Source organism: Gambusia affinis, linkage group LG06 (assembly GCF_019740435.1).
Source record: "Gambusia affinis linkage group LG06, SWU_Gaff_1.0, whole genome shotgun sequence".
Classification (NCBI taxonomy): domain Eukaryota; kingdom Metazoa; phylum Chordata; class Actinopteri; order Cyprinodontiformes; family Poeciliidae; genus Gambusia; species Gambusia affinis.
In genome coordinates this window covers 31249604-31262153 of record NC_057873.1, presented here as the reverse complement: position 1 = coordinate 31262153, position 12550 = coordinate 31249604, and the positions used below count along the sequence as shown (strand labels likewise).

The window sequence follows — 12550 nt, the reverse complement described above, 5'->3', positions numbered from 1 at the left end:
CCACTCACCTCCCTGAACTTGGCTTTGAGTTCAGAGTGGCACTTGGGTCAATGAGCTCCATTTGAAGCACTGTGATTGGTAAGTTAGTTCAGCTCCGCACACAACACTGAAAAGTGCCAATCATATCAAACTCGTGGGCAGTGTTGGTATAGTTACTTTGAAAAAGTAACTTTAATCGAACTACTGATTACTCCTTGAAAAAGTAACTTAGTTAGATTACTGACTACTTGATTTGGAAAGTAACTAAGTTACACTAAAAGTAACTTTTTAGTTACTTTCAGCAGGTGCTGACAACGCTCCGCCTCCTGTGAAAATCACATTGAGCTTTGCCAATACTTTTTTGTAAGCTATTTTATAATGGTAACATCAACAATGTGTCTCCACTGATAAGGTTGAACTGAAGAGGAGATTGTAGAAAAATAAAAAACGTGAGTAGTTTGTGTGGTCCACTGTTGTCTGGAAAACTCTAACAAGGATTTTAAAGCCCCCCCCCTCCCCGGCCTCCAGGTTCTGCGTTACGGCCCTGCATTTGGTGTCACTGCGCACAGATCTCCTCCTGCAGCTCACAGCTCAGATGGCTGCACAGATTTGCGACACTTATCCTAGTATTAATAATTAGAATTAAGTTGCCATTATAATTATTGCCAACTACGGACACGTTCATTCGTGGCTGTTTTCACGTTTATTGCGCTGTTCATATTAGTCTCGATGTTTGCAGTTTTCTGGAGCGCAACGCGAAGCTCGACGTCATTCAGAGGTAATATATTAACTTGACAAAGACATGTGTCTTTACACAGCGGGACGGATCATCTGAGAAATGATGAACAGGAGAGACTGAGTAAAACTACCTTAATGACGGACAAATTCTGGGATTTATTATGAGTCTCTGCTTATTTCCAAGCCCAAATGAGCAACTTCACGTTCAAAAACGAGCCCAAAAAGCGCAACCCGCCACTCATTAAATCTGCAAGCGACTTTAAAAAATGAAGCCCAAAGCCGCTTATAATAATCGGACTTGGCGACAAAAACTCAAAATAGTTCCAGTTTTTCCACCAACAAAATGCGCATCTCCCTCCATTGTTTACATTTCCGTCGCATAGAGACGTCGGTCACTCGACAAGACGAGTAGAGGAAATACGATTAAATAACAAAAGAAGATAGTAACGCAAAAATGATTTTGATAAGTAACTGTAGTCTGACTACTGGATTTGAAATAGCAACACGTTAGATTACTCGTTACGGAAAAAAGTGGTCCGACGTCAGTAACGCATTACAAATTAACGCGTTACTGACATCACTGCTCGCGGGCCACACTAACATTAAACTTTCATATTAAGGTGGGGGCCACAAACTATCGTCCCGAGGGCCGCAGTTGGCCCGCGGCCCGAGTCTGAGACCCCTGATTTAGAGTCACCTGTCTCTGTCTGTAGTGTCGGGTCCTCCGTCTACGTCCGTGTCAGTCTGTGTACGTTGATTGTTGCGTCCCTCAGTCTGCCTGTTCTGTTTACCCCGCTGTTTACCCTGTTGCTACCTGTTATGAGCATTAGCCTCCACTCAGCAGTGCTGCCAGGTTCTGGGACTGTTTTCTGGACATTGATCACCAATAAACTCATCCTTTACACCTCATCTGGGTCTGCTGCTTTTGCCTCACCGCCACCAACACCTCGCATTACGACATGACCTAGGACAAGTCATCACTCTAGATTCCGCTTCTGCGGACTCGATTGAGGCTGAGATCCCAGCAACCACCCCTACGAGTGCACCAGGTCAGATTCAAACTAGATACGGACGTTTGTGCAAACAGTTCAGATATTAGCTTTGTAGACTCTCAGGCAATTTGTTAGATGCTCTCTTTTTGGGGAGGGGATTATTAATAAAAAAAAGGAGGAGAAATAGAAGAGAAATAAGGATGTGTGTATGTTCATGTAACTAGTAAATTTGGTAATAATCTTGATTTTGAACTTTATAAAAGTGTGCTAGTATTTTCAGTTATGTTTTAAATTGCATACTTTATTTAGGAAGTGTAAAGAGGTTCATTTAAATCTTTAATTATATTATTCAACTTCAGTTCCTTTAAATATATCACAGGCAATAAGTAACATCTGAATAGAAAGACTGATTACAATTACTTATTGTGGCTATCAAAGAATCTATTAATGGCCTTTAAAGCATGGCCCCTGCGCAAGGGTTAGGGCAAGGGTTATATAGAACTCTGTTACTTTATGTTACTGTGGTTCTGGGGGAAAAAACCGTTTGAGCTGCCGTGGTGTGTGTTTTTGCAACAGTAAATAAAGCTTAAAAGACAAAAGTTAAAGCTCGTCCATTCCACAAATACATCTTTAAAAATGCATTTTTGCTGAAAAAAGTAGGCGGAGCCAACAACTGAGACCTTCTACTAATCTACTGTTTTCATTATCAGCAGGACAAAAACGGGTTGAGGAAAGCTAGCATCACCAGCTGCAGGGCAAGGGGAGAAGATGCTCAACACAAATCTGCTATGATTATAAAGGGGCTAACTGGCTAAAACTCAAGTGTCAAGTCAGATGAGCGTTAAACAGCTTTTCTGAGCCCACCTGCCCAAATAAGACATAGACAGCTGGCTGCATCGATAAGTTCTACTAACTCTGTTATTTCTGTTAAGTTTTAATGTAAGATAAACTTCCACAAATCATTGTACAAAACTGAGTAATTTCATACTCAAATACAAACAATACATGTCACTAACCTTATTTGGAAGTCAACACTTTAAAATTTGGCCGTGTCCAACCGTTTGTTTTGATGGTACAGCTAACCGTCGTTAGCTGCTATGCTAACGCTACCTGACCAAATATCACGGTTAGTTAACTCAGGTCGTCTCTCCAAAGCAGACGCAACTAAGAAGCGAGTTAGCGTCTCACACTCGGGTTCTCCTCATTTGGAAATTACAGTAAAAAATTTATTTACCTTTGAGCGGGAGGCCTGGGAAAACAGCCGGGGCCTCTGGATGCTGGTGGCTCAGCTGACAAAAAGCAGTCGGAGACAGCGGTGCGCCCTGCTGCAGCTGCGCCGCTACACCCGCTCACATTCCCCGCTCCTCTGAGGCAGTTGCCAGCCGCCCCAGCTCACCGTTTGAATGCCGCTCTGACAGATTCACATTCCCGATAGATCCTAAAAGTTACCGAGGTACTGTTTTCATTCCTTTGTGGTCCCCGTTGTCTTCTCTGTGCTATATTTTTACCCCCACAATGCAACGCGCAACCCACACTGTGTCATACTGGAAGAAACAGGAAGTGTCACATTTGGCGACACAAGCGTCACCTCGGAAACCGAAACACTTCCACTTCATTCCTACAGTCATAACGATCTCAGCGTGAGCTCAGATGGGATAGTTCAAAATGGGTTGAAGATTAACACTGTTTTTCTTTCAACAGAATTACATTTAGTTTATTTTGTTATTTTTCGTAGATATAACTGTAATTAAAACAGTTATATCTGTTTGAGACCCTCGCAGCTCAGCGAAGCTCCAGTGTTCTGCAAGATCGTCATATACTTAGCACGAACTGATGGCTATATCTATCAGGCAATGTCATTACCATATAATTTTATTTAATCAGCAATGTTAATCAAAGAATGTCATGAATATGTGTGTAGAGATGCACCGATTGCAGTTTTCTGGCCGATCCCTGGTTACAGATCTTTAAAAAGCCTGACCTGCCGATTTTGATTTTGGCCAATACTAATTTTTTTGTCTGAAATGTTGCTAAATATAGCAAAAAAGTCACTGAGTTGGCAACAGTGGGTGAATATTGTTCACTGTAAATGTTCAGACCTGACCTGGTGGGTCAGTCTGTCAGTCAAACCTCTGACTGCTGAAGAGGACAAAAACTGATTTATAAACCTTTGAAGATAAGATTAAGGGATAAAATGGGTTTCACGTGTATCAGCAGATCACAATCCCCCAAAATTAAGAAAATTTTGGGGCCCAGAAATAGACTGGTTGATCAATCAGTTGGCCAATACATGTATCCTTTATTATACATGTATATAATGTAAACAGCACTGCCAGAGATGCAATAAATTTATAGCAGGAGAGTGAATGATCTAATGAGCAGACTGCTGATTGCAGCCAGTCCACACTGTTAGCAGAAGTAGAGGGCCCCAAAACCAAATTTTGCTTAGGGCCCCATGGTGGCTTGGGCCTGCCCTGGGCTGCAGCAACCGTTTTCTCTAAGGTGGACTTGGTGCGAGGTTACCATCAGGTTCCAGCAGGGGCGCTGCCAGGAATCTTGGGCCCCATGACAAAAATTAAATTGGGCCCCCACACAGCTGCTGTTGAACAAAAAATAAAAAAATAAATTGTGGAGGGCCCCCTGTTGGTCAGTTATGATGCCTTTTGGTCTTTTTGAGTTTTTACAGATGCCCTTCGGTCTTAAAGGCACAGCGCAGACTTTCCAGCGGCTTATGGATTCAGTCCTGCAGGGTATGCTGTTTTTGTTCGTCTATTTGGACGACATATTTGTGGCTAGTCCCTCTGCGGAAGAACACATGGTGCACCTTCGTCAGCTGTTTGTTTGTTCAAAGCGTAGATATTATACACTAACTCTGTTTTAAACTTCTCCATAATTTTGACCTTTTATGGAAAACATACCTGCCTGCTGTGTTCCAGACTTAACTTACAACTTACAAAAAAAAAAAAACTACACAGAGGTGGACAGTTCTTCTGGTAATTAGGTCAATTTGAGTTATTAGAGGACTATGGATGGAAATTAGCGTTATGCTAAATCTGGTATATTTACAACATCATTGTAGTCATTAATATGCACAGGATCATTTAAATAAAGTGAATGAATGAATCAATTAATTAATCAAAAGGAGTTGAACCAGTATGTATGCAACACTTTCAAGATTTTTACTTTCAAAACAAACATTTCTGGTTTTCTTTCACTTTACTACTATCCTACAGTTGGTGTTGCTCTATCATTTACAAATATTGAAGTTTATGGCTTAATGTGACAAAATCTGACTACTTTCATCAGGTCCTATATGATTTTATCTGTGGGTTTTCCTTTACTTGTGTGCAGAGAGGAGACATTTGTTAACATAACTGTGTTTATTTGACCATTTTATGAACAAACAAAAATTTAACATTCAAAGACAGCAGCATATACCATGATAATTACATAATCAAAGTAAAAATGTACAAAAATAAATACCTTAGAAAGCTGTAACAATACTTTAGCATTGTCCTTCATTGAAGGAATATCAGCCTTACATTCCATTTCTTTTATCTTATATTATGATGTAAGTTAACTAAAGGAATGAATACATTAAATATACATACAGGAGTCAGAAATGACCACAAAGTCTGAAAGCAAATTACATCAGCATTACTTTTTTAAATCAACACAGATATCTTGTTTACCACTTAGCCCTATAAGATATAAGGGAACTGAAAAAAAAAAATTGCAATAAATATTTTGTTACTGCTCAAACTACCAGACAGAGGAAGTCTTGTATGTGTAATAAAGATTACACATTTCACACGATGTTTAAATTGGAACAAATTCATGTGTTCATTATTTCAGCTTCTGTGGCTTTGGACTAAGTCTGTCTTGTTCGGTGAAGGCTCAGAATTAATAAAAAACAATAAACTGGAAGAACACCAAAAACATAATCCACAATATAATAACTTGTAAAAAAAATTAGTTTTTTTCAGCAAGTCTTTTAGTGCAAGCCCTAGTTATGAACAGTGAATATTTGTTTTTCATTGACTTTATTTCTTTTATAATTATACTGCATATTCTGCCAGAAAGAGTCATGAACAATGTTTTTGTACCTTCATAGTTTTAGTTATTCTTCACAAATTGTGTAAGAGTTTGTACCTACAGGATGATGGTGGGAAGATGAGAATTTTAAAATAATGCAGTTTTATGATTCTCTTGAATAATTTCTATCAATAGGAAAGCATTTGTTCAATGGTTGACCAGAATTTACAAGTTGTCACATTTCATAAAAGCTAAAAATAGGGATAACTACAAACATATGGCCAGATGAAAAGTTTTCAGGAGATGATATGAAATTATATTAAGCATGAGATTTGAGGATTTTTATGACCATCTCCATTGGAAATATGGATGCAGTGGTTTATAAATAAGGGTATGAAATGGATGGTTTTGAAGGAACTGACATTATCTTCTTGGTGAATTCACTCAGATCTGATTTTAATCAAGATTAACACTTTTCCCCAAGGCTTAAATAGCCTCACGTCTTAATTGTCCAATCAAAGTTTTCCAGGATATACAGACTCTGTGTTGGCTCTTGCTAATATTTTGGACTCACAGTGGCACCTAAATCTAGAAAATAAATGGCAAATTATGCCAAATTTATTCCTGAAGTAAATTCTTTGCTTTTAGATCTCATTCTAAAGAAAGCACACACTACATCAAAAACTAGCATTTACACATAGCATCACATGTGCATCCTGAGGTAGATTGTCACTGTTCCAAATCTTAATACTGGATGTTAATGTTAACAAAAGACAAATTATAGTGGGACCAAGAATATCAACATAAGTTCATCCAACCCTCTTCAATCATGCTCGTATCTTAGAAATAATTCTTAGGAATAAAACCAAGGCAGTGTTACATTTTAGTTGTTTATCATTTCTTTTTAGTCGAAAGTTGAAGACTTTTTTCTAAAATGTATAGAGTCCAGGTCTTCTTGCATTTCTTGGTAATCACCATATCTATAGCTGTTTGCTGCAAAATGTCTGCTGCTTTTGCTCCCATTCAGGATTTGTATGTGCACTCTGACAAAAAAAAATAAAAGTAAAAATAAAGACTGTTCATTGTAATCACGTTTTTCATGAGCAGTCATGGTTGTCACATTGCCCAGAGGCTGGCTCTGGGATTTTATTTGGATCACACATCTCTGGTTCAACAGTCTTCCCCTTGTAGTCTATGCAGAACACACTTCGGCGGCGCTCGCCCTGACCGCAAGTTCGTGAGCAGGCAGACCAAGGACCCATCTGCCAGATAGGACACGGTACATCTCCGCAAGGCCGGATGTCTGTGGGCTTCAGCTCCCTGTCGCATTGGCTGGAGAAGAAGCCGTCGCCGTCTCTGCATTCGACGCTCCTCCTGGACCACCCAGAGCCACAGCTCTTGGAGCACTCAGACCACTCTCCCAGCACCCAGTCAGAGACATCGCTGATCTTATGAAGAGACAAGTACAAGTCCTTTTTCTCTTTTTCTCTAGATTTGTTAAATGCTGTGTCCTTAGGTATGAAAAAGGTATATTTGATCTTGGGGGGATTGGCATCCCCTCCTGTGGCCAGGACCTGGATGGTTATGGCTTCTTTCAGCTGCCTGAAGCTCTGGATCCTCTCTAATGTGGTGGAGGATCCGCTGTACTTCAGCACAGCTCCCAGTATGGGAATATCCTGCTCCACTGTGGATACGGAAAAGTTACCATTGAGGATGTAAGCTCCGTTTTCTCGCTTCACAGCCAGGTAGTTCCCATCATGCTTTATTCCTCTATGGCTCCTCTGTTTGATGTCAATGTTGGTGGCACCAATGGGAATGGTGACAATGTCACTGTAGCCATAGCTAGCAGAGCAAAAAGGAAACACATTTAGATAACACTCTCACTTGCTAAATTTATGTTTCATCAACGTCAGGTGCTAAGAAAGTTTGGTGGCACTTTATAATAACTACACTTTATTTAGCCATATTAAACTATTAATGGAAAGTCCGTTGACCTTGAAAACAACATTAATTTAGGATGATTTATACTTAATACACTATAAATTAACACAATTATGAATACCTATAATGAATAATTACTCCCAAAACCAACACACTCAATGTTTATTCATGATTAAACATTGAGTATTAACAATTTATTATTGGCTATTGTTGAAGAAAATAATTATTTTTACTGCTTAATACAGCTAATCTTACCCCAGATGTAAAGGTTATAATGAACAGTCTGATTTTGAACGAATTTCTTAATTTTGTGTCAAGGATTTACAACTAAACTATCCAACAGGGTAACTATCAGAGGTCAGGAACTACATCAAAAAGATTCTTTAGGAGTGTTATCAGGGCCCAGGAGGAAGCCATAAAATTAGCATTTATTGCAGGGCAGAAGCCTGTATGGTTCACAGAACATCAATCATTAACATTTAATTTCTAAGACATTTTTCTAAGTATTAATAGCAGGTTTTTAACCAAAGTGTATTATCTAAGTTTAGAATGGTGAATGCTGAATGTATTTGAAAATTGTACTGTCTATGATAATTTCTGAATCAAATGGAAATTGTTTGAATGAAAAATGTTTTGTTTAGTATTAGAAAATTGTTCAGGATTTATGTGATAAGGTAAAGATTCAAATCTTTAGAGACGCTGAGTGCAGATGAGCAAAAAAACTAGGTTTGTGAAGGTAATCTTTCCTTAAACTAAATTGCTTGATTTGGCTTTGTTCTGAGAATGTCTGTAAGGACAAGATAATGGGAGGCACTCCGAATTTCACAGGTATCTGTGAAATCTTGTTGTATGCTTTTATTTGCCCAAATGGCCCTAGAGCCCAGAAGACCAGGATGCAGCTGCCCCTGCTCCTTTGTCCTCTCGGAAACCAAATGGCCTTTGATCTTTTGCGTAAATTAGGGAGGCTCTAAGTTTTTATGAGTCTCCAAGGTAACTTCTAGTTGGTTAACCACAGGTACGCCTTGATTGAATACATTAAAAGTAAAGAAACGCCTTCACTATAAAAGTTCGAGCACAGTGATAATAATTCAGACAGCTGTTCCTATTTTGCCTTTTTGCATCAGCTCTCTCCAAAGACGCGTCTTTGTCCCTCTTTTCCTTTGCCTTTTAATTCTTTTGTCTCAGGGAACGAATGTATGTCTCTGTAGCTCTGCAGTTTTCTTGTTAACTCATACCTTACTTGCTGTGAGATTAAACTTTGTAATTCCTTGACGTCATCACGCATTGTTGTCTCCTTGTCGCCACACGCGGCTCGCAGAAAGAACCTGGGACCGGAGGAAAAGAGAGAGCCAAGCTTTTTTCCAAATTAAGCTAACTTAGTAACTTTTTCCTTCAACACTATTTATGGCTAAATAAGGTCTAGTTATTATAAAGTGCTACCAAAAGTTTTTTACTTCAGCTGATATATTAACTGTTAGTAAAGTCTTTTATTACCCTACCGTATGCTAAGCTAAGCTAGGTTATCCTGTAATAAGATTAATAAGCTTCAAACTGCCTTTCTAAAATGACCTCACAGGGTTATTGCTGTTTTGTTTGATTAGCAAGCAGAGACTTCAGTAGTTGTTCCAACTTTTGTCATTTCTAATGAAGGCAGATTTTAATGTGTCCGCTTGTTGTTGTGGTCTTACATTCCTTTGTTGTAGGAGCCTGTTATTTTTCTGCAGCTGAGCCCAGTTCCTCCACACTCTCCACACTTATCCACCCTCTTGTTAGATCCTATCACCTGGTCGCAGCCTGCTTTCACACACTGGCCTTGAACGCACACTGATGTGGTGTCAGGGCCACAGGTTGTCCCGTCAATCACCTGCTGGGGCGCGGAGAGAAATTGCACAAGTAAATGTTCAGACCTGACATGTATGTAATGCACCAGCAGCATTCAAAAAAACCACATTTTTATTTAAAAAAAAAAGCAAAAAAAAAACTTTGCAATAATACAGGGAAGACAACCTTGTTAAACTTTTCACTATGACTGTCTCATATTGATGAGACAGATAATCTGTGAAAAAATTGAGCAAATCCACCCCTTCTTGCTCTCTGGATAGTTAGCTTAGCCACCGATTATGACCAATAAACAGTTTCCTGTAAATGTTAGTTGTTTCTCAGCCATTAGCACATTGAGGAAGGAGTACACATGATTGATTAACAGCACTAAGACCCTCCCGCTTGCTCTGAGTGGATGTTTCTGACTGAACAGTGCATTTCTGCAGCTGGATCAAAGGGGGACCAGGGGAGATCAATTTATGTCACAGATGATCTGTCATGACATAGTTGACAAATATGTAAAAAACATACTTTTATAAAAGTTACATGCTGAAGCTTTAAGGATAGTTTTAACTCCAAGATTTTGTCAGTGAATTCAGGTAAAAAACAAACATTCAAGCTTAGATCTGATTATAAGCCTCACAGTTAAAGGTATAAATGAGAGCAGAAAGCTAACAAAACAGCTACTGAATCAGTAACATTTTTCAGACGATCCCCAAAATTTTTCTAACATTACAATAAAGGACATTAGTGCAGGCTAGATCTATACTGTGAAATAAATCACTACTTAAAAAAATATCTGATAGCAAATAATATAAAAAATATGTTTGCAAAATTATTTTATTAATCTCAAAATATCTAACCGAATTGATATTTCACTTGTGTTGTGCAGTTCCATGTAGATACTGTACCTTTGATTCAAATACTTTAAACTCACTGCTGCCCCTTGCCCTGCAGAACAGCTTACAGCGGTCTCTGGGGGAAACTCCTGCATACTTTGGGATCCATTGTTTGACATTTCCATTGTAGTCCAGGTAGTTAGGGCTGTTGTATTTTTCACACTGCTCTTCTCTGAAACTTTTACCTACACATGGGATATAGAACTTTTGCTTAAATGTAGAACTCTTATAATCAGATCATCTCATTATTAGAAAAGATATCGCAACATGTCTTTTTTAAAATTTATTTCAAACTGCTCTAGAAATGCTGCAGATTGACTTGCAGTAAAGGGCTCATATGTCAAAAGCTTTCAACTCTGAAGTTGGGCTACAGTTTAGACTTATGACCAAAGAAATCCTGGATTGTTGTATGAAGTTTCCACCATCACTTAAAACAGGGATTCATTTTTGTTGTTGGGGCAACCTGTAATGAATAAAAATAAACAGTATGAAAACAATAGGCCTTCGCAGTGCTTTGCTGCTCGGGCCTAATAAAAATCAGCTGGAAAGCTGAAGACCAATCATTAATATGCCATGCTGTTTAGGCCAGAAGAGATTACTTGAAATGGAACTGTGATACTTTTTGTGTACAAACTTGATATTGCTTCTAAACTTGGCTCTAGTATAAATATAGATGTTCTGTGAACAAATATATATGTGCTCCATTACAGTGGTCTGGTACACAAAATTCCAATAAAATACAAGCTATGCCTGTGTGTGCCTGTGTGTGCCTGTGTGTGCGTGTGGACACAGCAAATTCAAAAGTGGTAGATTTCCAGTCTTGGTGTATGTTAAAAATCCAGTGTTAATTCAACACTTGTTTAGTTTAATTCAACAACATGAGTGTTAGTTTCCCTACAGAGTTGGTGTTATTCCAGAGAGTTAAATTTAAGCAACTCTTATCTGGTGTTGATTCTGAAATCAACACAACATGGCGTCTTGTCTGGAGCTTATTTTAACAAACTAAGTTCCATATTAAGATTATCATGTTTTTGATCATTTTTTATGGATGCATTATGCATTTTCCATTTGCGCAAGAGTATCAAATCATATACACAGCTCCCTTAAAGTAGGTTTATTTGTTTGGATATCATGGTATATATGACACAGGGGAGCTCAAATCCAGTCCTCCAGAGCTACCATCTTGCAACTTTCAAATGCTTCCCTGCTCCAACACACCTGAATCAAATGAACGTCTTGTTAGCAGGTCTGTTCATAGCTGATCCTGGTCTGTTGGAGTAAAAATGAATCTAAAAGTTGCAGGACGGCAGCTCTGGAGGACTGAACTTGAGCACCCCTGGTTTAGTATTTTTGTTAGTAGCTAAAGCTACACAAGCAGGTGTAGCACGAGGTGTTGGGTGGTTAACTAGTGATGGACAAATGAAACATCATGAAGCAATGAAGCTTTTCAACCCTTTGCTTTGCAAGAGGTTCATTACTCGATGCTTCATTCATCACTCATTAGTGGCATCTGCTGGTGAAACTGTAACAACCTCGTTACTCAGTTGGATCATACTTCCAAAAACTAGTAAATGCAATATTGTCACGTTTTCATCAAACTTATGTGGAGAATCAATTAAATGATATTTAATTGTCATATGTTTTAAATATTAAAACGATTTGTAGCTAATCTAACCCTGGTATATGTTGACCATCAGTGGTTGTGTTGGGTTTTCTTTTATGTCATAGACTTATTTGACAATAAAGACATTTGATGTTCTGGTGTCTTGGGAGTGCAGTGCTTGTTGGGGAATTTGCTTTTTCTTGGATTTCTAATTAGCTCTGACCCCTTATCTTTGGCTACATGCAGAATTTTAGTCTTGCAACACTGTTTCTGCTGTGCAAAACTGATCTATCTTTACTGATCAGACCACAAATAATAGTGGAAATTTTCAGAAGGTGAGAAATTGGGAGCCGGAGGGGTTAATTATTTTTATTTAAGAAGAATTTTATTGTGAGCGATCATCTCAAAGTATTCTCATATGTAAAATATTTTCCTCTTGCTGTCTCCATTTCAGACAATCAATCCATTTTTTTTTGTGTTACATATTTCAACAACAATGTAGTTCAAAGAACTTAACATCAAAAATACTTTTAACTAAATAA

At 38.5% G+C, this 12550-nt stretch overlaps 2 protein-coding genes across 6 annotated transcripts in view; both read right to left on the bottom strand.

Annotated features, from left to right (window-relative positions):
• Window positions 1–3286, bottom strand: part of zbtb44 (zinc finger and BTB domain containing 44) — a 63721-nt gene extending 60435 nt beyond the window's left edge. For both annotated transcript variants that reach the window (XM_044119432.1, XM_044119433.1), the window contains exon 1: window positions 2944–3286. The gene's annotated coding sequence lies outside the window, so the exon portion shown is untranslated. The remainder of the gene's footprint in view (window positions 1–2943) is intronic.
• A 1807-nt stretch (window positions 3287–5093) lies between these two features.
• The window catches only part of LOC122832954 (A disintegrin and metalloproteinase with thrombospondin motifs 8-like), a 36380-nt gene continuing 28923 nt past the window's right edge, over window positions 5094–12550 (bottom strand). Inside the window, exons 7-10 of one of the 4 annotated variants that reach the window (XM_044120199.1) lie at window positions 10418–10590; window positions 9374–9552; window positions 8921–9010; window positions 5094–7586 (exon numbers count right to left, since the gene is read on the bottom strand). In XM_044120199.1, the coding sequence (XP_043976134.1) occupies window positions 6842–7586; window positions 8921–9010; window positions 9374–9552; window positions 10418–10590 (1187 nt within the window). In that variant the 3' untranslated portion in view covers window positions 5094–6841. The remainder of the gene's footprint in view (window positions 7587–8920; window positions 9011–9373; window positions 9553–10417; window positions 10591–12550) is intronic. The other 3 variants (XM_044120200.1, XM_044120201.1, XM_044120202.1) reach the window with 3 other exon arrangements.